The sequence below is a fragment of the Helianthus annuus genome, chromosome 17 (assembly GCF_002127325.2).
Source record: "Helianthus annuus cultivar XRQ/B chromosome 17, HanXRQr2.0-SUNRISE, whole genome shotgun sequence".
Taxonomy (NCBI): Eukaryota; Viridiplantae; Streptophyta; class Magnoliopsida; order Asterales; family Asteraceae; genus Helianthus; species Helianthus annuus.
In genome coordinates this window covers 10,889,694-10,913,836 of record NC_035449.2, presented here as the reverse complement: position 1 = coordinate 10,913,836, position 24,143 = coordinate 10,889,694, and the positions used below count along the sequence as shown (strand labels likewise).

General features: G+C 37.8%; 2 protein-coding genes and 1 long non-coding RNA gene across 10 annotated transcripts; 1 reads left to right on the top strand and 2 right to left on the bottom strand.

Annotated features, from left to right (window-relative positions):
- Nucleotides 1-4,772: 4,772 nt before the first annotated feature.
- Nucleotides 4,773-9,212, bottom strand: LOC110923470. 5 transcript variants are annotated; one of them, XM_022167556.2, is made up of 5 exons: nt 8,984-9,212; nt 7,426-8,049; nt 7,024-7,354; nt 6,606-6,713; nt 4,773-4,930 (listed from the first exon to the last, which is right to left on the bottom strand). In XM_022167556.2, exons 2-5 carry the CDS (start codon nt 8,008-8,010, stop codon nt 4,788-4,790), a joined length of 1,167 nt encoding a protein of 388 aa, XP_022023248.1. In that variant the 5' UTR covers nt 8,011-8,049; nt 8,984-9,212; the 3' UTR covers nt 4,773-4,787. The 5 variants fall into 5 exon arrangements, with proteins under 5 accessions (XP_022023248.1, XP_022023247.1, XP_035842566.1 ...); XM_022167555.2 differs by having other exon boundaries at nt 7,426-8,104; nt 8,984-9,211; XM_035986673.1 differs by lacking the exons at nt 4,773-4,930; nt 6,606-6,713 and adding an exon at nt 6,729-6,757 and having other exon boundaries at nt 7,426-8,104; nt 8,984-9,209.
- LOC110923471 lies at nt 6,789-22,580 on the bottom strand. Of its 4 annotated transcripts, XM_022167559.2 has the most exons (4): nt 22,373-22,545; nt 20,387-21,055; nt 19,943-20,315; nt 6,789-6,981 (listed from the first exon to the last, which is right to left on the bottom strand). In XM_022167559.2, the coding sequence occupies exons 2-3, from the start codon at nt 20,960-20,962 to the stop codon at nt 19,959-19,961; spliced, it is 933 nt and encodes a 310-aa protein (XP_022023251.1). In that variant the 5' UTR covers nt 20,963-21,055; nt 22,373-22,545; the 3' UTR covers nt 6,789-6,981; nt 19,943-19,958. The 4 variants fall into 4 exon arrangements, with proteins under 4 accessions (XP_022023251.1, XP_035842567.1, XP_022023253.1 ...); XM_035986674.1 differs by lacking the exons at nt 6,789-6,981; nt 19,943-20,315; nt 20,387-21,055 and adding exons at nt 11,956-12,357; nt 12,663-13,179 and having other exon boundaries at nt 22,373-22,580; XM_022167561.2 differs by lacking the exons at nt 6,789-6,981; nt 19,943-20,315; nt 20,387-21,055; nt 22,373-22,545 and adding exons at nt 11,956-12,357; nt 12,663-13,179; nt 13,800-14,318.
- LOC118489092 lies at nt 17,135-17,736 on the top strand. The gene is made up of 2 exons (XR_004886131.1): nt 17,135-17,394; nt 17,516-17,736. It is a non-coding gene; the product is annotated as an uncharacterized LOC118489092 (long non-coding RNA).
- Nucleotides 22,581-24,143: the final 1,563 nt, after the last annotated feature.

The window sequence follows — 24,143 nt, the reverse complement described above, 5'->3', positions numbered from 1 at the left end:
TCTAGTCTTCTTAATGGTCTGATGTTGGTGATCTAAGACACATTATCTAATATAACAATTTGGGTAGACTCTTAGGAACAGTTCCAGTTTTCAGGTTCGTTGACCTACATCTGCCGGTCAGTCTTGCATTTTTTGAGAGAAATGAGAAGCCAGAGCACAGAAAGCCACCGGCGGAGAGAAGTGAGAGGGAGAGAGAGCAGAGAAACGTTGTCGCCAGCGGTCTGTTGGTTCGTGGCTAGAGAGCCTCCGTCACCGGCCATCTCTGTACACTAGGTTCTTAGGAACAGCATCACACACCCGTTTAGAACACCGATAACCACCGCCCTACCCCTAATCCAGGTCCGGCGACATCCAAATTTAGGGCATCGCTCACCACTACTCTGCTGTGAACATATGCATCTACCGCCGGACCATCTTCGTGGCGGAAAGGGCAAGCATATTTAAGGATGAGATTGGCTTGGGAAATCATGCGACGGAGAGATGGTGTGTTTGTGGTGTAGACGACTGGGGGGATTCCTCAGTCTGAAGAAGACGACTGTAGGAGGCACACCTGCGGCGCGTTTAGGTTTTTCCGGGAACCCTAACAGCGGTGGCGGGGGCAGTTCCAAAAGCTGAATAAAAGGGGTCAGATGAGAATTCCGGTCGCAAGCAAACTAGGGTTACGGTGAAGGCTGCATGTAAACAATGCTTGCCCTGTCTAAAGCCTCGACTGACATACATATGCAGAAAAACTCGAATCTGAATTTGGAGGTTACAGAATCTGTTGGTTGCTCGATCTATGAAGCTCAATGTTGGAGCCGATCAGAAAGTTTGCAAACATGTAAGTGGCTATGTTATTATGCTGTCAGTTTTGTGATTTGAAATGTAAATTTGAAGTTTGAGTCGGTTTGTTGTGTCGGTATCTTGTTGTGAATTGTATTGGTGTTTGATTGATGAGTTGAGTAGTTTATTTATGATGGTGTCTGTATTTTAGGTATGAATAGGTTTAATCAATTTGAGGTTAGTATGAAAAGTAAGTAGTATTAGTGTTAGTACTGGTTAAGTGTAATAGGCATTATGTGCTATTGTTTATTGCGTATGTTAACAGTAATTCTGTTAGTTAAACCTTTTGAAATGCAAGCGAGGATTAATCGACCTGTTTTAGCTTTTGTTCATCAATCATCAACTTTTGAAGTTTGGGGGAATGTTTTCAATTGTATGTATGATTAGAGAAGGAATTTACAATTTAAGTGGGACGTTTAAGCATTAGCTGTAGTTAGAGGTTATTGCTGGTGGCTTGAACGAAATCAACTCTTTCAAGAACTTAGTATATTTGTGATCCAGAGTAACTAGGATCGATATAGTTAACTTCTTCCGAAATAGAAAATCATGATTTTGTTGACTGTGAGTGTAAATTGTGTGGTAAGCTTAGTAAGAAAACCGAGAGAAAAGAAAAGAAAAAAAAAAGAGAAAAGATAGCGTTTTGTGTTTTCTGCACTTTGGAAATTTCTATCAACTATTCAACTTCAACCAAAAAAAAGCGAAAGACATCAGCATTTATTAGAGAAAGCGAGGCGATATGTCTAAAGTTCATTCAGTTTTTTTATTTCTTCTTAAATGAAGAAATAGTCATAATCCTTCTTTATTGTTATATATTTGAGATTGTATTGATGCTTAAGGAGTTCAATCATGTACTACTTTGGAAAGAAAGGAATGGCAACAAATTTAAGGGCATAAAGAGATCGATTGATAAAAGTGCAAGAGGAGATTATATCCTCTCTGTTCTGGATCAAATTCAGGTCCAAGAAAGAAAGTTGGAGCTGGAACAACCGGCTTTTTGACCCTCTTTGTACTATGTAGTTTTATTTGTAGTTTTGTTGGAAGGCATGTTTGCCTTTTTTCTGAACTTTCTGTTCTAAAAAAATTGTACTCATGATTTGTACACATTGATGCTCAAAAGGCAATTTGGCTTAAAACCCCTCCGCAACGCGGCAGGACAACCTCTAGTTTAGACACAAACTTGGAATTACAACCCGTGTGGGGTCTTTTGCAGCTCCTCTAGATCATTAAAACTCAAGCACTTCAAAAATGGGAAATTATAAAAATGGCCATTGATCAAAACCACTTTCAGATTTGGTCACCTCATGCGTCCTTGGAGCGACGCATCATGCACGGGATGCGTCTTTGGAATTTCATTCATTTATGCGTCTGGAAGGGCATGGGATGCGTTAGGAAGTGCATGAGACGCGTCTGGGCCCACTTGCAACATTTGAAACGCCACATGTCAATTTTTTATTGGGTGATTGAGAGGTCTGCATATTGACGCTTCATGTGCTTGAGAGGTCGCTCCAAGGACGCATGAGGTGGTGGCCTTTTTTGAAAGTCATGGTGGTCGACGACTATTTTTGTAATTTTCCCTTCAAAATTTGTTAGTGGGCCGTAGGACAATAAAAAGTCAACGCACTCATGTTTTAACTATACTATAAAAAATATATGTTAAGATATATGATGGTGGTGGAGGTATAGGGAGAAAAGGGTGAGAGAGACATGTATCCACATCATCATCCACGTCATCGTATATCCACGTCAGAGTGCACATCATCCCTCCACGTCAGGTGGTGGAGGGAATTTTTCAAGTTGGGATTATTGTCGGCCAACAAGTGAAACTCAAGATTATTAAAATCCAATAACTCTTTGTATAAATATGTAAGTCGTTTTAACTATACAATAGAAGATACATGCTAATATAAGTTAGATGGTATACATGAGTCAAAAGTTTACATGTATTGTGTATGACACAAGGTTTCTAATGTACTTTGGAGTAAATAATAATCTTATATTATATAATTTTTTTTCAAAGAAAATACTAATTTAATTCCAATCATCAGGGCAAATTACATAAGGATAGCAGGTAGACGAGCAACAAACTGCGCCGCCATCCCTTTTTGAATAGAAAACCCTAATCTACTAAAAACAAAGCCCCGCCCCTGAGGGGTCGAAAAGTTGCTATGGACCACACGCTGAACTCTAGACAAGAACCGAACTGCCTCCGGCGCCAAGGAGCCGAACGTGTCAAACGCCAGGGGACAAAGGCATGCTGATTATCCTCACAAGCTTTCGCGTGCTTTTCCACCTTCTTTGACTCTGCTTTCAATACCGCTTGCCCCGCCAGAAACCCATTTTCCCGGAACCCGCCTAGTGGGGATACACCTGTGAGATCGACACAAGCATGTTTCCCGCCCGCCCAACCAAAAACTAGCACGTCAGCTGGGCGTAGGGTGGATCTCCCCTCCGACGGGCCTGTAAGAAAATTAACCGGTGCCTCTTTCTTCGCCGAGATCCCTGCTCGTCTGAGAATATCCATTAACGCGTCTCGCACAAAGTCATGGCGATACTTAAACCCCGGCAACTCTCTACAGTGTAATGCATGCTTCCCGTATTTATCTAGGCATGCTTTACGGCAGACTGGGCAAGTTTCATCATTCGGGAACATGGGGATCATCAAACGGTACTTAAGGATTGACCGGTACTCCACCGCTGACATACGTTGACCCAAACCTTCAATAGGAATAACAGTTAAGAAATCCTGAGCGTGACGCCTCCGTAGGCATTCAATGACGGCTTTCTGGCGGGGTGACAAATGGAAATCTTCTCCCAAACTTTGTGCGATTCGACAACAAAGGGCATTCACCAAAGTTTTCTGGGGCTTTTTGGGGGCGGTGTCCTTGTTAGAGAAACCGCCGAGATCAAAGTCAGGTAGAGATTCATGCAAGCATTCCAAGGTGCTGGCATATAATTTGATTACTCTCCTGAGTTATAACATTTACTTGGGAATTACTCAAGGCATCTCACCTCTTCTCCTTCTTGAGAACCAAGTTCTCCTCCTTTATGCGGAGGAAGCAACCTTCGATTTCTGGAGGTAATCACCTGCTAAGGAATCAACATGCTTGTAGCTATGCCGCCGACCTCAATAAATAGCGCCCTATATACTCTCTACCTCTCATACATCTATATATCTAATCTCCATTTACTTACATACATACTCGTATCAGGTAAATCACTAATATTGAGCGTCGGACGGTGATTAAGAAACCTCAGTCTTTGACTCTTAATGAGTACTTTCATTTTAGCATGACCATGTGTAAGGTAGTGGACATCTAAATAGTTCTTGGCCTAGTACAATCCTTACAAAAATCTACCATGTGGATTCTAGAGAATTACATTAAAAAATCTAACATTTATGTTGATTATTTGCTAATCTAGATCCTTCTTTTGACCGGCCATTTTGGTGATTTGTCAAGGTTATTTCATGCAAAATATGTTGGTCTTTCCGTGATGTTTCAAGGTTGTTCTAGAGTCTTCTTTGGTGGAGCATTTAGACCAAAATTTCTAGCCCATTCTAGAGTTTTCTGCACCCTTGCAAGTTGGTTTGATGGACAAGAGCTTTCCAACAGCCCCTAACCCATGTTTTAAAAACCGGGTTTTAACTCATACCAGATTGAGCTAAAAAAATAGTTCAACCGGTTAAACCGGGTTATAACGGGTGGTTTAACCGGGTTGCCTAGTTAACTATATATTTTGTACATTAAGTAATGTGTCATTAAGTACGAGTATGAAAAAACATCATCAAGCTAATAATTCAATGGTTTTATATACTAAAAAGGAATGGGCAGAAGGGTTGTTTCAGTTTCGAACGTGGATCCACAACAAATGCACTTTCATCGGCCACTAAGATTAAGCCACCAACACCCCATCATCTCAAGTTCTCTTCCGACCCAATAATAACAATTCAGTACCATCACCATCTCTTACTTAACAAGTAGCAACAATTCAAAGATAAAGATAAGAAAAAATAACGATGAAAATGAAACCGGAAGCATGATGAAGATGAACCTTTGAAGATGGATAGAATGTTGTGAATGATGCTTTAGGATTTTGATCGTTTTTACGTCTGTGAGGGAAGCCAAAACAGTTTACGGTTAAAGTTGGGGATGGGCCATTGAAAAGCGTAAAAAACCAAAGTTTTAGACCCAAAAAATTACCTTGGGCTGGTACCGGTATTACGGTTCAAACCGGTATACCGGGTTTTACCGCCAGTACAACTCTTATGTCGTTTCACTATATTACCGAGGTGTTTCGTATCGGATTCACATCCGAGACCGGTGATACCGGCCGGTATTTACCGGTTTTTAAAACATTGCCCCTAACGCGTCTTGAATAGCCAAAAGAGAAGAGTTCTAGAAACTCGGTGTAGTGACTTGTAATTTAGGTGGGACTTGTATTTTAGTTTCGGTTACTTGGATAATGGCGGTTATACAATTGTGGTAACCATGTCTAAATCTAGGTATTCTTCTATGGATCGTCTGAACTTGAATTATTGTAGTGAGGTGAATAATTGAAAATCGAATAATTTATTGTATAGAAAAATTTACTCTTTTTCTCATATTTTTTTGTTTTGTAATAGTTTTGCTTTTGTTGAACATTTTTCTTACTTTAGTAGCATGATTAATTTTATGTTTTGATTGTTTTTTTTTTTTCATTTAAAGTTTGATGTTTATTATATTGTCTTCTAGACTGATTTATAAGTTAAGAATAAAACACAACAAATGGCTAAGAACATTCTTTTGTAGTGAGCTAATTTAAAAGTTAGTTAAAAAGGGTGTAAACACATAAAGTGTGTTTTTAGTCGAAAGATGTTTGATAAGGTGTGTGGTATATTTGGTCAAAGTAGTAAAGCTAATTCAAGAAAATACTAATGGGCTTGATGGACCAATCCAACCCACATCAAGCAAGCCCACTAGGGTTTGAAAACTTCACCTCCATTATAAATAGACAACTCACCCCTTCATTACAATCCACTCCATTTATCTGAGAATTACTCAAGCCATCTCACCTCTTCTCCCTTTTAAGAACCAAGTTCTCCTTTTCCTTTTCCTTTGTGTCGAGGAAGCAACTCAATCATGGGTGAAACTATAGTTACAGGAGCCGTAGCACGGGCTACGGCTCAACCCCGTATTCGTAGTTTTTTTTTCTTGTTTTTTATACAAATAATACCCCTAAAAAACACGAGGATACCCTTAACATAAAAATAAGATACTTGATATTACTAAAATCCCATTTTTTTAAAAGCCCGGACATTTTTTACAACCCGAAAACTTGTACAATAATTAAGCTCGAACAATAAAATAAGCCTATAAATCATAAATGTTTTATGTTTAGATAACTTAAATTTTACAAAAAAAGTTATAGTTTCTAGTTTTCTTTGTTATTGTTAAACTAGGTACTTGAATTCTTTGAAGTTGAAGGTTGATTACTCGAATTCCTTTATTATTGTGCGGTCGAAAAGAAACTTTTGATAAAGTAAAAAACGACGATGTGATGGAACGATTTCAAGTTATGAAAAAACAAAAGAACAAATCTATTAGATATTTGTTTTACTTTATCTATTATCGTTTTTTATTATTGTATGATTGCACGGTAAAAAAATTTCGGGATACCCCTAAATTAATGACTCTATGTAGTTGCCGCTACCAAAATGACTCTATGTAGTTGCCACCACCAAAATGAATTTCGTTTTTTATCAAGGAGACATCATGCTTGTATGTAAAGTTCTAGCACAATCGTACCTGCGCTCTCATCAGTTGCAGCTTGTTGATTACCATCTTCACTTGCAACTTCTTCTTCACCATCTTCAGCTGCAACTTCTTTACCATCGTCAGTTACACTATGTTTTCCTACATAGTATACGTTTTCTTCACGCGTTACTACATCAGTTTTCCTATTTAACAGATGAGAACTTACCACATGCATTCATCATACTAAAACTGTATTTATATGTATTCATACTTGATGCAATCTTTCAATTTCTCTAAATACAAATACAACAGTTAGGGACACTATACCTAAATCATCAAACTAATGATGGCGACAATGGCAGAATAAACCAAAGCTCAAATGAATCAACCGAATCAAAGTGATAACAAACCGTGAAAACAACTATAAATTCCGCAACTAATCTTTACTTAGTGCAATGAGCATCGGTACCTTTCTGCACACAGTGAGTGTATCCAAGGCCACCAAGAAACTTCCGGATCTCTGTCGAGCTGCTGTTGCTAGCTTGCAGGAGTCTTTCATCTTCCTCATAGATCAAGTACGGAGCTTCACCTTTCTTTCTCGACAGCAACTTTTTCGCTCCTTTTAACACGTGATACTCCCAACCCTGCACATCGATTTTCAAAAGTAGAACGCGTTCTGTCTCGGGGATCACTAGATCAAGCGGAACCGATCTTACTTGAAGTTCAACTTCTTCATTTGATTTAAAAGCCAGCTTCGCACCAGCCGCTGAAACCGCACTGTTGTCTAGCCGTCCAACCAACTGTAATGAATCCAAACAATCAATGTGGTGAACAATTACTATCTATGCAAACATATATACACTAAATATACCTTATGAAATGTGATATTCCCAAGCCGATCAGAAGTAGCAGCTTCAAAAAGCCTGACCAAATCCCCAACCCGATTAAAATAAATCCCATTACAAACACTCTGCAAATTCTCCAACACCGGTTCAAACGCATAAACCCGAAACCCCATCACCGCAGCAGCGAATGTGGCCATACCCACATTCGCTCCCACATCGACGAAAGCCCCGGTCCTCCCTTCAGCCCTCATCTTGTCCAGCAAGTCCTGGACGGTAACCGAAATATCGGGTCTCCTAAACAATTTGCCTTTGAGCATCCGGACAATGTTCTTGTGGGGTTTATCGGGTAGGGAGCCGAAATCGGAAAGGGAGTAGATGAATGGGTGTTTGAGGCCTTCAACTTGGTTGGCTATGATGGGGTGGGGTTGAGGGGTGTTGGTGCAGTTGAAGGGGTGGATGGGTGAGGTGGGGTTGAAGAAGGTGGTGGGTGGGGTGGTGGGGGTGGAGAGGTAGAAGAAGGTGAGGAGGATCAGGGAGGTGGAGGTTAAGAGGAAGAGGAGTTTGGGGGTGGTGAGTTTGTTGGATTTGTATTTCTTCCAAGCGTTTGCCATGGGAGATTTGGGTGGATTGACAAGGAAGGAAGACTGGATCTGAGAGTGAAGGTGAAGATTTGTTTGTTAGGATGTTCGAGAGATCAGCGATGTCCTAACGGAGACAAGAAAGTTTAAAAACTGTGTAATGGGTTTTATTTGTTTTCAGTTTTCTACCGTAACATTATTATAAAGTAAAGTATAACACTTTGCCCATAATTAAACCATTTTTTACTGGTTGCAACATAAAGGCAAATACTGAACCAATGACATTGAAACTGATTGCAACCTAATGACATGATAAAAATTTCCTTAGTAATTGTTACAAATTAATTTCAATCCAATAATCTGCTTCTCACTTTTAAAAAAAATGACATTGATAGGAGTAAAAACCTCAAATCACTGGATCAAAACAAACGATAAAAAAGGATAGTTCTACGACTTATTTGGATACAGATTCACCACCAAACAAAACCGTAGGGCTGCGATTTGTTTTTTTGTCATACATCAGTTCAACAAGTCAAAGTTGCTATCTTATACACTAGGTCATTTGAATCTGTATCCAAATTAAGGCTGTTCACGAGCGGAGCGGCTCATTTTTACACCAGGTCATTTGAATCTGTATCCAAATTAAGGCTGTTCACGAGCGGAGCGGCTCATTTAAAACCGAGCCTCAAATCAAACGAGCATTTTCCGAGCAGTGTAAAATGACTAAAACAGTCCCAATCTGATTTTTACACTTACATATCCAGCAACAATCAACAAACATATGCATTAATTTTACCATGTATTAACAGATCCAATTAATCGAACAGATCCAATTAATCGAACAGACCCAATCTGAAACATATTTACCATGTATTAACAGATCCAATTAATCGAACAACAAGCAAACAAATCCAATTTGAAACCGATTTAAGATGCAATTTCGAACAGCAAACATATCGAATTTGTAACAGATTTAACATGCAATCGCTGTGAATTGGAAACATACCTGCGGTGAACAGATCCGATGAGCGCCGGAGAAGTAGAAGGAACCGCCGGAGAAGGAGAATGAACCGCCGGAGAAGGAGAAGGAACCGCCGGAGAAGGAGAAGGAACCGCCGCTTGCTGCTGTGTCGGCTTGCTGTTGTGTGTTAGGAGAGAACGATATGTGATGAATGTGCTGTGTCGGCTTGCTGAACAGATAGGGCGGACACAAATAAGGGGTAAGTTAGTAATTTGCTTATTGAAAAGTCATATATGAATCAAGAAGTCACAAATACTTGGCTTTTCAAAACCTCCGTTTCCTTCCTTCCAAAAAGCCATTTCACATAAGGACTTTTGAGTTATCCAAACACAAAAATAGCTTATTGACTTATCCATAAGTCAATAAGCTAATAAGCTGTGGTTTGAGAAGCCAATCCAAACATGCCCTAAATCTGACGTATTTTCAAACTAAAAGAATAATAATAATGTTTACCTTTTTTAAGTATAAACTTTTTTTAAGTATAAAATATGTCCCGTCCCAGCCAATTTGGAATAAAGATATCCCCATCTTAGATTCTTATCCATTCAATTTTCATTTAGATGCAGATTGGTTTTCTCTTATTTGTAAAAAATAAAGTAGTGGGGTTTTCACGCGCTTTGCTCTGGGATTTTGGTTCGATGCACTTCGTGCGATAACAAGTGACATGTGTTTTACATTGATTAAAATCATAAAGGTGAATACTTGTATCGGTACTACTGTTATTTTATCGGTATCAATATGGTACAAACACTCGATATAGTTTACAATACGAAGCAATACTCTATTGCAAGTACATTATCTACGATTTCCAAAAAAAAAAAAACTCTATACAAATACAAATCTACTTTTAGTGAAATTTATACCGGGACACGACACCGATGTTTTGTTCGGACGATATCAGTTCAGATTGTCATTGTAAAGAAAAAAGTCAATTGCATTTGACACTTCGAGTTTAAACAAAACATTTATAAAAACGTAGATAAAATATACACGACACAACAATATACTTGAAATACTATAACACGTTACTTACAAAAGGAAAACTAAACCACGTTTTGGTAAACAAATATGTCACATTGATGTATTTGAAATACTATAAATATTGATAAAGAGTTATATAAAAGTATTTTATCTAAGCCGTTGTGGCGAGAATTTGATTGGTACCGGTTCACTTCATTATGATATCAATATGATAGCAGCACAATGACTTTGCGTAAGAAAAAGACTTTAACATATAGAAAAAATTGATTAAAGTGATGGGTTGTTAGTAACATTATTAAGTTTCAGGAGCTATAGTGTAAACTAGTAAAAGAAAAGAAAATTTAAATTATATTATTGAAAATTTAAAAGAAAACTCAATAAATTTTGTATGTCAGTGATGAAGATTGGAGTGGGGTTACATAACATACAAATTTACAGTGTTATTATTTAGGAAAAATTATTTATATTATTGAAAATATAAAAGAAAACTCAATTTGTATGTCAGTGATGAAGATTGGAGTGGGGTTACACAACATACAAATTTACAGTGTTATTATTTAGGAAAAACTAAATAAATTAGTTGAAAACGGCTCGTGGTCGTTGTCATTGCTTTTTCTTCGCGCCGACCATACTTCACTATTTTATACCTTTTTTTTATTTTTGGGTAATTAAAATTCCATTAAATACTTGTTTTTTTAAGATAATAAATTCTGTGGGCTGCTAATTACCAGTTGGAGTAATAATTTACTTGATATCTATTTCTATCAAAACATGTATCTACATTGTGATAATTACCGATGATCTAGTCGTCTAATGGTATAATGTTTGTTTTTCACAAAAGTGATATAGATTCAAATAATCAAATCCTTAATAAGTATAAGGTTATGTGGCAGTTGAATGTAAAAAAAAAGGTTATTTAAAAAAATCTAGATGGTGAGAACTGATAAGATGCATCTAACCAAGAAAACTGTTTGAATCTTATCATAAAAGGACAAAAGGTGGTTGACATCGACACAAATTGGAAGTCTCGATCAGATAAGGAAAATTAGTATCTTTATTATTTTATTTTTCTTGTTGCTTAAGTGTAGGAGTGTCTATTTTTATCTACTAATTTCTGTTTAGCATAAATAGTCTGATAAGGTTCATTAATGTAATTCTGAGTTTGTCGATCATTTGAACTTATTAGTAAAAAGAGTCACGGGTGTCCACACAAAAAATATTGTGTCGATGCGATATAAATTGCTCCAACAAAAAGTAAACGGTCTTAAAGTGGTGAAAAGAGGACCACATTTTCTATTTGAAGTCAGGGAAAAATAGGGTGATAATGTTAAAAAAAAAAAAAAAGATGTTTAAATCGTGCACATATTTCGTTAATAAGTTTCACATTGACATCATTTTTTTCAAAGAATAGTATAATTTATTTTTTTGAATAAAAAAAAGATGTTTAAATCATGCAAACTTTAGACTGTTGATCATTGTACCTTGTTATCTGCAACATAACATCCCCATTGGATTGCTTATTGGATCGATGGATCACTTCTTTCGATCACTTAAGCGGACCACACTATATCATATCAAGATCGATACACGTTCCATAGACACGTCTGTCAAGATGAGATCTTTCTGGATGAAATGTATAGGTAGATAATAAACCCCTAATATCAATGGGTTGGTGGTCCATTGGCAAACGTAAAACCTTTAAACACCTTGGAATGAAAGGCCTTGGGTTCAAGTCCCGCAGACGACAGGAGTAAGAAATTTGCCGTTAAAAAAAAAAAAGATAATAAACCTCTAATGAATTGCGCGAGGGGCGGACCCAGGGGTGTTTTGGGGGTTCCCGGGAACCCCCTCGGTTTGGAAAAAATGAAAAAAAAAAAATTAGTGGAAACCTTGTATGATTTAGAAAAAATAGTGAGAATCTATCAAAAGGAACCTGGTGGAAACATTCCTGGATCCGCCATTGCGCGCCCAATAAATATATCTATGCTTTAAGAAGTTTAAATTTAACTATACTATGACTTCTGAATAAGACCCTTTCGCCCACTATTCATATAACAAAACAAGAAAAGAATGTGTCATCAGTCATCACACTGCTATGTGTTCGAAATAACACACATTCTGATGAACTTTTCCCCTCTTGAACTTGACTCAGCCAGGCAAACTTGGAGGCCTTCATCACTTGAAATTGGAAGACGGTTACCTTCGGTGTCATCATACTCGACACACAATTCTTGTTGCTTTTTTAATTCTGGAAATCTCTTTACCACTTCCCTGCGCAGGTCTCTGAATTTAGCTGAAAGGGGCTGTGTAAACTTGATTATATGATTGTATGCAACTTTTATCGTCTTCCCTCTATATGTCGAATTCAAGCCCTCATCCTGCAAAGAATTGAAGCACGATAAAGATAAGTTCATGACTTCATGTAACATAGCTTTCTGTTACCATTATGTGAACCACAAATTCTTGAAACGGGTGATGAATTGATTAAAAGATTCTAAAAGGACCATATGTGTGTTTAAAAGCATAAATTAAACTTTTCAATGCATTTAGTGAAACTTTAATTCGAGGCTTTTTAAGTACTTATTTAAGGTTCCAAGGGGGGACAAAACACTGCAGATAAATAGGACTCATATCCATTAATATGATTCTACTGCACTTACAAGATTAACGAAAAAAGACTAACCTTTAGTAGATTGTGAATTTGTTCAAAATCTTCAACATAACTTTCTTTAGGTACAGACGTGACATACTCAATGACTCCCACAAGGTTACTCCCAGCACCCTGGTCACGAAACACAGGCAAAACCAACTGCCCCTTGCCTCCTATGTCTGCTGGATGTTGATCTTCGGGATTAAGCGCATGATGTATCGTCCGATGGTCTGCGATCCTTGTTTGAGCTGCTCGGCCAGGTAACCATTTGCCCACCTTTGTTTCTACTCCAACAAAACGACAACGGCTTTCAAGACATCTCCTCCTGTAATCCTGCAGAAGTCCTTCATGATCTCGAGTTAACATATAGGTTTGTTCTGTCAACGTAAGATAGCATCCAATTTCCTCGGAATCAGAAGCCGTGATGCATTCCCAAAACTGAAGTAACCCTGGTTCTTTGTGGAAGTTAAATTTGTCAAACGCTTCTCCGACGATGGACTCTGTTGTTGGAACCGACGGGAATATGCTGGCTGCAGGAACAACCATGATACTGTATTTGCAAACAACAGCATTGTCTAGATCACGTCAGAGCAATGTATATAATTTTAGTAGTTCCAAAAATCAAAAGCTAAATCAGAAATTAAAGTGCTTTTAGTTAAACTATTACACACTTTTGACGGAAAAGTTAGCGAGACTAGCCGGTCGGACCGGGAACCGGGGGTCTGAGTGGTCCGGTTCACCCTATCAAACCGGAAAACCAGGTGGTCGAGCCGGATTTTTTAGCGGTTGAACCGAATTTTGATTTTACTTTTTCAATTTTACCCTATTTATTTTTATAATACTTACGGCATAACCCACCCGACCAGTAGTCCTAAGACCGGTTCGAAGACATTGACAAATAATCTAGGTTTCATCTTTCATACTTTTTTATAAATAAATTATATAACTTCACTGTTCTGTTCAGTTCATCATGTTCCACCAAACCCCTAATTTTGCGACTTCACACATGAACAAAACCCTAAATTAACATCCCAAAATCTTCCAGATAACCCAGAAACGACATGATCACGGATCATGATCGCAGTAAAATTGATTGTTTACTAATAAACAGAATAAAACTATAATTGAGCATTTAATTATAAATTATTAAGCAAAACCGGAGTTACTTACTTGAAGGCTTGATCTTAACGAGTAATGTGTAGAGCCCAGAGAGTGAAATTGAGGGCAGATGAATGCAACGGAGATGCAGAAGGAGAATAATAAAGAATCAAAAAGGGAGAAATATAGTAGTGGGAGGAAAACAGGTGGGGTCATTGACGTCGATTGTCCCTTGCCACGAGGGATTTATCCAGAGATTATTTTTTTAAACCGAGAGGATTTAATTTAAATATCTCTAATTAGCAACCTTTTTATTGCATTAGGTGTTTGTACATCATACATACCAGATTGTACTCAGAAAACAATTGGCTGCCAGCCAACACACGTTGCCTTTTGCTGTGACACGTGTTGCTTCATGTCCACCATCACGTCTTAAAAATCTTAAAAAGTTAGAATGAAAGTCATTTTATCAAACCCACTTGCTTCTCATTCACACGTGAGAGAGGAGAGAGAAATGGAAAATGTCTTGGTGGCGCGTGGCGGAGACGCAAATACAAAGGCGAAGATTAGTTGGTGTCCGGGTTGCACCCGCCCACCCCAATGTTTTAGTTAAAAGTGTATAGGTTCCAATTTTTCGTTCGGAAATTTTAAAAATTATAGAGGATCGTCTCCCCCAATTATTTTTCCTAAATATTTATACAATATAAAAATTAAAGTAAAATTTGTTACCACTTTTTATATCTTAAATATTTATACAATATATAAATTAAGGTAAAGTTTGTTACCACTTTGTATATAAGTGATGAGTAATTTTGTAAATATATTTTAACTCTTATTTGTTTAACCCTAGATTACCCACCATGCAATAAATTTAATCGCAAGTTTTTATGTGTAAGAACAGGTCCTTTGAATGAATGATTTTTTTTTGTTTTATTTGGAACTATTATTATTTGACCTAACCCGAATCGATAGCCGAACTGACTTGAAACATAACGATAGGAAATTTTTTTTTGGGTCCAATCACTTTACGCCCCCTCGACACTTTTGGTCAAGCTCCGCCGCTGCGCAAATATGCAATGATAACCGGCTACCGGCGCGGCTGCGGCTTCTCCATTTGATCCACGACTCACTCTCTCCGGCTATTAAGGTAACGTACCGGAGTCTTTAGATAAATAGCGCCGCCACCCAGACATTTACCGGCTATCGTCGAAGATGATTGTACAAACCGGTTGTGTGGTAGAGAAGACAAACCTGTGAAAACACTACAATGGAGAAATTGAAGATGGGAACAAGGGTGTTACTTTGATGATATAGTTTATCGACTAGCATTGCCGATTAATCCTTTAATCGTTCACCCAGTAATTTTTATCTAATCAGCTACTTAATAAGTATTAAGTAGTTAGGTAGTCAACATTGGTCAAATTCAGTCCAAATTGACCAAAACTCGGTGGTTGTCTAGCGATTCCGACCAAATTTAGGTAAGGACCAAAATCTGTAAATCCGGCAATTAATCATATTTACTTGAAAATATTGGTTGAATAAGGTGTTAAAACATGTCTACTTAAAAAATATATAAAAAATATGTCTATACGTATAGTTTGAATATGTAATTTGTACTTTCATTAAGTATTTATTGTTGTCCAACTGGATAAGTAACAGTCGTGTTTATGAGGCCATAGAGTGTCACCTAGATTTAATCGTATAAATTAATCAAAGGTTTGTTGTGTTTGGATTTTGGGTTCTTTGGTTGTAAGTATTATGAGCAGGACAAGGTGCCTATGAACGAAAAAATCGTTGAAAAAACAGGTCCTGGTGGCGAGGCTAAATTCATGGAGTCTTGTTATTTTAAAACGATATAATCAAAAATTTTAGTTTTCTTTGTTAAAAAAATTGATGAAATGCATGAATGGAAATCTGTAAGATATGGCTTAATTGATTGCTATTTTATTGATTGATTGTATATATAGCTGATAGGTTGTGGACATGAGGAGTTGGGTGAAGGGGTGATGAAAAAGACTGCTTCTTTGACTTTTATATCATGGTCATTGTTTCATAGAAATGAACGTATAAAATGGTATGGATATAGATAAAGATATCTACGTATAGGATGAGGGTATATTTAAAAGTAACTTTTAAACATTCTCCAAAGATTATCTGGAGATGGCTTTTGAGGGGGTGATATTCAATGCACCCTCCTTCCTACATCATAATATATATTTGCATTCTATTTTCTGTGCAAACGAACCGAATGATTTGTTTTGTTTGTTAAGAATTGTTCATAAACGCTAATCGAATGAGATTTTATGTTCGTGTTCATTTGTTAAGGAAATGAATTTGTTGGTGTTCATTTGTGTCTCTTTGTTAATTTTAAGTCACGGACAAAAACGAACGTTGATAAACACAAATGAGCACAAAGTAATATTCATGAACACAAATGGAAAAAAAAACGAATACACACAAGCGTTCATGAATAGAATATATAATACCTTAACACTTATTAAATATTTATTTTTCGAAATTTTGAAGTATTTAAATAAAAGAATATAAAAACTAAAAACCTAATGAACTATTGAACACAAACAAACACATTACCGAATGTTCAAGAACATAAATATAAATGAATGAACGCGACCTCTATTCATGTTCGTTCATTTAACTAAATGAACGTAATTTCTTGTTCGTGTTCCTCTATTTAATTTTTATATTTTTTAAATACTTCAAAATTTCGACAAAAAAATATTTATTAAGTATCATTGTTTTATATCATTTGTTTATGGACGTTTGTTTAGTGGCGAAGCTTGAGATTTCCGACCGGGGGGTGGGGGGGTCGAAAGCGTACATACCCAAAAATTTCTATTCATGTGTTAGATAGTTTTTTAATTTTTATATTTTTTAAATACTTCAAAATTTCGACAAATAAAATATTTATTAAGTATCATTGTTTTATATCATTTGTTTATGGACGTTTGTTTAGTGGCGAAGCTTGAGATTTCCGACCCGGGGGGGGGGGGGGTCGAAAGCGTACATACCCAAAAATTTCTATACCAAAAAAACTACATACTCTCCACTACCGAGCGAAAAGTTCGGGGGGTCGGCCGCTCCCTCCCGCCCCCACTATCCTACGTCCTTGCGTTTGTTTGTGTTCATTTGTTTTCATTTGTGTTCATGAACATTAATTTCTGTTTGTTTGTGTTCATGAACAAAAAACATCGTTTGGTAAGTGTTCATGAACACATATATTTCCTTAACAAACGAACACGAATAACGAATAAGGTCTTGTTCATGTTCGTTTCGTTTCGTTTGCAGCCCTATAATTATACCGTGAAGATTGGTACTTCAATATTTTCAGACATGATTTTGTAGTATTTACTCCGAAAATTATTTATATATATTTTTGGTGTTGGTGCAGATCGCTACAGATGTAGCTGCTAGGGGGCTGGATATTCCAGATGTTGAAGTTGTAATTAACTACAGCTTCCCGTTGACCACAGAGGATTATGTCCACAGAATTGGAAGAACGGGTCGGGCTGGTAAAAAAGGCGTTGCACACACTTTCTTCATGAAGGAGAATAAGGCACTTTCTGGTGAGCTGATAAATGTTCTTCGAGAAGCAGGACAGAATGTACCGACAAACCTTTTGAATTTCGGAACTCATGTTAAGAAAAAGGTTCGCGCTTTGTTCTTTTTGAATCTTGGTTTGACTTTTTGGTCAACGAACATAATTTCCGAACTTAAAGTTATTTATTTATAAGAATGAAAATCAATATGTTTTTTTCTTTATTGTTCAGGAGTCGAAGCTCTACGGAGCCCATTTCAAAGAAATTTCTGCAGATGCACCTAAGGCCACCAAGATTACATTCGACTCTGACAATGAAGATTAACTGCAAAATTTTGACCAAAAATCATATGTTTTTATTGTAATCTTTGGATAATTTTGATTAAACTCATATTACTATTGCAATTGTCTGTTTACTTGATAGTATTTTATATAATTATCTAGTCTTCTTAATGGTCTGATGTTGGTGATCTAAGACACATTATCTATTATCTAATATAACAATTTGGGTAGACTCTTAGGAACAGTTCCAGTTTTCAGGTTCCTTGACCTACATCTGCCGGTCAGTCTTGCATTTTTTGAGAGAAATGAGAAGCCAGAGCACAGAAAGCCACCGGCGGAGAGAAGTGAGAGGCTAGAGGGAGAGAGAGCAGAGAACCGTTGTCGCCAGCGGTCTGTTGGTTCGTGGCTAGAGAGCCTCCGTCACCGGCCATCTCTGTACACTAGGTTCTTAGGAACAGCATCACACACCCGTTTAGAACACCGATAACCACCGCCCTACCCCTAATCCAGGTCCGGCGACATCCAAATTTAGGGCATCGCTCACCACTACTCTGCTGTGAACATATGCATCTACCGCCGGACCATCTTTGTGGCGGAAAGGGCAAGCATATTTAAGGATGATACTGGCTTGGGAAATCATGCGACGGAGAGATGGTGTGTTTGTGGAGGTAAGACGACTGGGGGGATTCCTCAGTCTGAAAAAGACGACTGTAGGAGGCACACCTGCGACGCGTTTAGGTTTTTCCGGGAACCCTAACAGCGGTGGCGGCGGCAGTTCCAAAAGCTGAATAAAAAGGGTCAGATGAGAATTCCGGTCGCAAGCAAACTAGGGTTACGGATGTAAACAATGCTTGCCCTGTCTAAAGCCTCGACTGACATATGCAGAAAAACTCGAATCTGAATTTGGAGGTTACAAAATCTGTTGGTTGCTCGATCTATGAAGCTCAATGTTGGAGCCGATCAGAAAGTTTGCAAACATGTAAGTGGCTATGTTATTATGCTGTCAGTTTTGTGATTTGAAATGTAAATTTGAAGTTTGAGTCGGTTTGTTGTGAATTGTATTGGTGTTTGATTGATGAGTTGAGTAGTTTATTTATGGTGGTGTCTGTATTTTAGGTATGAATAGGTTTAATCAATTTGAGGTTAGTATGAAAAGTAGTATTAGTGTTAGTACTTACTGGTTAAGTGTAATAGGCATTATGTGCTATTGTTTATTGCGTATGTTAACAGTAATTCTGTTAGTTAAACCTTTTGAAATGCAAGCGAGGATTAATCGACCTGTTTTAGCTTTTGTTCATCAATCATCATCAACTTTTGAAGTTTGGGGGAATGTTTTCAATTGTATGTATGATTAGAGAAGGAATTTACAATAGCGAGGAGGACTACAATTTAAGTGGGCCGTTTAAGCATTAGCTGTAGTTAGAGGTTATTGCTGGTGGCTTGAACGAAATCAAGTCTTTCAAGAACTTGGTATATTTGTGATCCAGTGTTTAAGAGTAACTAGGATCGATATAGTTAACTTCTTCCGAAATAGAAAATCATGATTTTGTTGACTGTGAGTGTAAATTGTGTGGTAAGCTTAGTAAGAAAACCGAGAGCCAAGAAAAGAGAAAAGATAGCGTTTTGTGTTTTCTGCACTTTGGAAATTTCTATCAACTATTCAACTTCAACCAAAAAAAAGCGAAAGACATCAGCATTTATTAGAGAAAGAGAGGCGATATGTCTAAAGTTCATTCAGTTTTTTTATTTCTTCTTAAATGAAGAAATAGTCATAATCCTTGTTTATTGTTATATATTTGAGATTGTATTGATGCTTAAGGAGTTCAATCATGTACTACTTTGGAAAGAAAGGAATGGCAACAAATTTAAGGGCATAAAGAGATCGATTGATAATTCTGTTCTGGATCAAATTCAGGTCCAAGAAAGAAAGTTGGAGCTGGAACAACCGGCTTTTTGACCCTCTTTGTACTATGTAGTTTTGTTGGAAGGCATGTTTGCCTTTTTTCTGAACTTTCTGTTCTAAAAAAATTGTACTCATGATTTGTACACATTGATGCTCAAAAGGCAATTTGGCTTAAAACCCCTCCGCAACGCGGCGGCAGGACAACCTCTAGTTTAGACACAAACTTGGAATTACAACCCGTGTGGGGTCTTTTGCAGCTCCTCTAGATCATTAAATTAAAACTCAAGCACTTCAAAAATGGGAAATTATAAAAATGGCCATTGATCAAAACCACTTTCAGATTTGGTCACCTCATGCGTCCTTGGAGCGACGCATCATGCACGGGATGCGTCTTTGGAATTTCATTCATTTATGCGTCTTTGGAATTTCATTCAACCGAATCAAAGTGATAACAAACCGTGAAAACAACTATAAATTCCGCAACTAATCTTTACTTAGTGCAATGAGCATCGGTACCTTTCTGCACACAGTGAGTGTATCCAAGGCCACCAAGAAACTTCCGGATCTCTGTCGAGCTGCTGTTGCTAGCTTGCAGGAGTCTTTCATCTTCCTCATAGATCAAGTACGGAGCTTCACCTTTCTTTCTCGACAGCAACTTTTTCGCTCCTTTTAACACGTGATACTCCCAACCCTGCACATCGATTTTCAAAAGTAGAACGCGTTCTGTCTCGGGGATCACTAGATCAAGCAGAACCGATCTTACTTGAAGTTCAACTTCTTCATTTGATTTAAAAGCCAGCTTCGCACCAGCCGCTGAAACCGCACTGTTGTCTAGCCGTCCAACCAACTGTAATGAATCCAAACAATCAATGTGGTGAACAATTACTATCTATGCAAACATATATACACTAAATATACCTTATGAAATGTGATATTCCCAAGCCGATCAGAAGTAGCAGCTTCAAAAAGCCTGACCAAATCCCCAACCCGATTAAAATAAATCCCATTACAAACACTCTGCAAATTCTCCAACACCGGTTCAAATGCATAAACCCGAAACCCCATCACCGCAGCAGCGAATGTGGCCATACCCACATTCGCTCCCACATCGACGAAAGCCCCGGTCCTCCCTTCAGCCCTCATCTTGTCCAGCAAGTCCTGGACGGTAACCGAAATATCGGGTCTCCTAAACAATTTGCCTTTGAGCATCCGGACAATGTTCTTGTGGGGTTTATCGGGTAGGGAGCCGAAATCGGAAAGGGAGTAGATGAATGGGTGTTTGAGGCCTTCAACTTGGTTGGCTATGATGGGGTGGGGTTGAGGGGTGTTGGTGTAGTTGAAGGGGTGGATGGGTGAGGTGGGGTTGAAGAAGGGGGTGGGTGGGGCGGTGAGGTAGAAGAAGGTGAGGAGGATCAGGGAGGTGGAGGTTAAGAGGAAGAGGAGTTTGGGGGTGGTGAGTTTGTTGGATTTGTATTTCTTCCAAGCGTTTGCCATGGGAGATTTGGGGGATTGACAAGGAAGGAAGACTGGATCTGAGAGTGAAGGTGAAGATTTGTTTGTTAGGATGTTCGAGAGATCAGCGATGTCCTGACGGAGACAAGAAAGTTTAAAAACTGTGTAATGGGTTTTATTTGTTTTCAGTTTTCTACCGTAACATTATTATAAAGTAAAGTATAACACTTTGCCCATAATTAAACCATTTTTTACTGGTTGCAACATAAAGGCAAATACTGAACCAATGACATTGAAACTGATTGCAACCTAATGACATGATAAAAATTTCCTTAGTAATTGTTACAAATTAATTTTAATCCAATAATCTGCTTCTCACTTTTAAAAAAAATGACATTGATAGGAGTAAAAACCTCAAATCACTGGATCAAAACAAACGATAAAAAAGGATAGTTCTACGACTTATTTGGATACAGATTCACCACCAAACAAAACCGCAGGGCTGCGATTTGTTTTTTTGTCATACATCAGTTCAACAAGTCAAAGTTGCTATCTTATACACTAGGTCATTTGAATCTGTATCCAAATTAAGGCTGTTCACGAGCGGAGCGGCTCATTTTTACACCAGGTCATTTGAATCTGTATCCAAATTAAGGCTGTTCACGAGCGGAGCGGCTCATTTAAAACCGAGCCTCAAATCAAACGAGCATTTTCCGAGCAGTGAATATTCCGAGTGAGCGTCGAGCGAACTTCGAGTGATTTTGACAACTGTGTCGCCCGATTTAAATTTGCAGAGAGAGATAGTGAAAATGTTGGGTCTCAAGTTTTTATGTCTTTAAAAACAGACACATTTCGGTGCTGTTTGTTTTTTCAGAGGTAAAACGTCTGCAGTCTGCGGACCACATCTGCAGACATCTGCAGCTGAAGAGGTTGACCAAACCTCTGCAGTCTGCAAGAAGAAGACTGTTTGTTTTTTAACTTCTGCAATACATCAGTTTCATATTTTCATCACTAAAAAATTCGAACTTGTTGAACATTATATAAAGTTGATGTATCAATCAAATCTACAAAAAAAAAAAAGAAAAAAAAAAGCTTAAAGAACGACATGTTTGTATTGCAAAGTAATCCATGTAGAAAATCAAAAGTATTCCTTTTTCAACAGAGGCTTTACAAAATCCAGGATGTTCTTTTTGAAGAACAATAGATGTCTAGATGCCACAATATCAATTACCAGTAACTTTTATTTTATTTTATTTAATTCACATAATGTTTTATTTATCAAACAAAAACACCCTGCTTGGGGGAGGTGTCGCTAAGAACTTAGGGCAAAATCAAGAAACAATGTTGCTAGATAGGAATCACGAAAATTAATAGGAATCAATGATGCAGTCTTCAGAATCGAAAATTTAAGCCAAACTCACGAAACAAAATTCACAAACGAAACAAACTAACCTGCTGTGGATGTGACGGCTGCTGTGGAGATCTCGATGGAGGTGTCGCTGGAGGTCACTGCTGTGGAGATGTCGCTGCTGCTCGAGATCGTTGTGGGGAAGAAGTGAAGCAGGTCGGCTGTGGAGTGGAGTATCTAGGGTTTTGATAATTGTTTTGAAATAGAAGAGTTAAGAAGAGGGGTGAAGATGTGAGGACATGTCTGTTTGGAGAAGAGGTGAGGAAGAGGTTTTTTTAATGAAATCACTTCTAAAAAACAAACAAGCTGCAGACTTAAATGTCTGCGCGTGGTCTGCGTGAGGCAGACATAAGAGGTTCTGAAGTACTTTTTCCTATGAATAACATGGCCGATGAGGCGATGATCATATTGCACGAACAATGACGTTGAGAGTAGGAGACGATCGACTTAGGGTAACAACATGAGACATTGAGGCGATGAGCCGACTGACGTTTAGTTGTTTAGGGTTTAACTTTTAGATTTGGGGTTGTAAATTTGTATATAGTGGACCAAAATCCAATAGAGTGGTATACAATAAAACTATTAATTTTATTTATATTTATGTATATATGTATGTGTGGGCGTGCGTGTAGATATGTATGTATAATTTATATTTGTGTATATACGTGTTTATATATGTATGTGTATATGTATGTAGGGGAAGGTTCATTGGGGAACACTAAAAAAGTGGGGAACAACGGGGAACCGGCTCAAACGAACTCCGATTGGACTCATTCCAGCGGCGTTGGAACCGGCTCGTCGAACCCTAACTAAGATCTCTTAACCCTAAACACTAAATCCTAACTAAGATCTCTTAACCCTAAACACTAAATCCTAACTACTAAACTCTAAACCCTAAAGCTAAAAAATAAGGCTAAAACCTAAGCTAAACCGTAAAATCTAAACAAAAAACCCTAAAGGCTAAACCTAAAGCTAAACCCTATAGCTAAACGCTAAAGCTAAACCCTAAACCCTAAAGCTAAACTCTAAACCCTAAAGCTAAACCCTAAAGCTAAACCCTAAGACTAAACCCTAAAGCTAAACCCTAAAAGCCAAACCCTAATATATTTAGGGTTTAGGGGTTATGATTTAGGGTTTAGGGTTAAAGGATCCTAGTTAGGGTTCGACGAGACGGTTCCAACGCCGCTGGAATGAGTCCAATCGGAGTTCGTTTGAGTCGGTTCCCCACTGTTCCCCACTTTTTTAGTGTTCCCCGATGAACCTCACACCATGTATATATACATACTAACTAAAAATAATAATTCGAGCCGAACCAAGTGGACCTTTGAGCTTGGCTCGTTTACAAACCGAACAGGGCAGAGCGCGGCTCGTTTATAACCAAGGCTCAAATCGAACGAGCAATTTCCGAGCGAGCGACTAGCGGTTTGGACGGCTCTAATCCAAATGAGTCGTAGAACTATCCTTTTTTATATCGTTTGTTTTGATCCAGTAATTTGGGGTTTTTACTCCTATCAGACATGTTTGGTAATTGGTATCTAAATATAACTTTTGTGATAGACAATAACTGCATCAATATTCAATGTCAACAACATTATTGCAATTTTTTACAGTTTTAAAACAACTAACACGCAGAATTTTTGTTCCTTAATCAAATACCAAATCCTATTTCGGATATCCCAAAATAATGTAAATAACCGCAGTGAAAACATAATTCACAAAATAAATTAAATGATTGATATTTGGTTTGTAATATTCGGATTTACTTACTTGGGAGAATTGGTAGAAGCGGCGAATTGATCAAATCGGCGGAGGCAG

What these genes read in the sequence shown, in the direction of transcription:
- LOC110923470 (XM_022167556.2), bottom strand. Translation starts at nt 8,010, where the DNA reads ATGGCAAACGCTTGGAAGAAATACAAATCCAACAAACTCACCACCCCC. An exon ending in GGAATATCACATTTCATAAG is followed by an intron (nt 7,355 to 7,425) that starts GTATATTTAGTG and finishes GATTCATTACAG; the next exon opens with TTGGTTGGACGGCTAGACAA. An exon ending in TGCAACTGATGAGAGCGCAG is followed by an intron (nt 4,931 to 6,605) that starts GTACGATTGTGC and finishes CTTCCCTCACAG; the next exon opens with ACGTAAAAACGATCAAAATC.
- LOC110923471 (XM_022167559.2), bottom strand. Translation starts at nt 20,962, where the DNA reads ATGGCAAACGCTTGGAAGAAATACAAATCCAACAAACTCACCACCCCC. An exon ending in GGAATATCACATTTCATAAG is followed by an intron (nt 20,316 to 20,386) that starts GTATATTTAGTG and finishes GATTCATTACAG; the next exon opens with TTGGTTGGACGGCTAGACAA.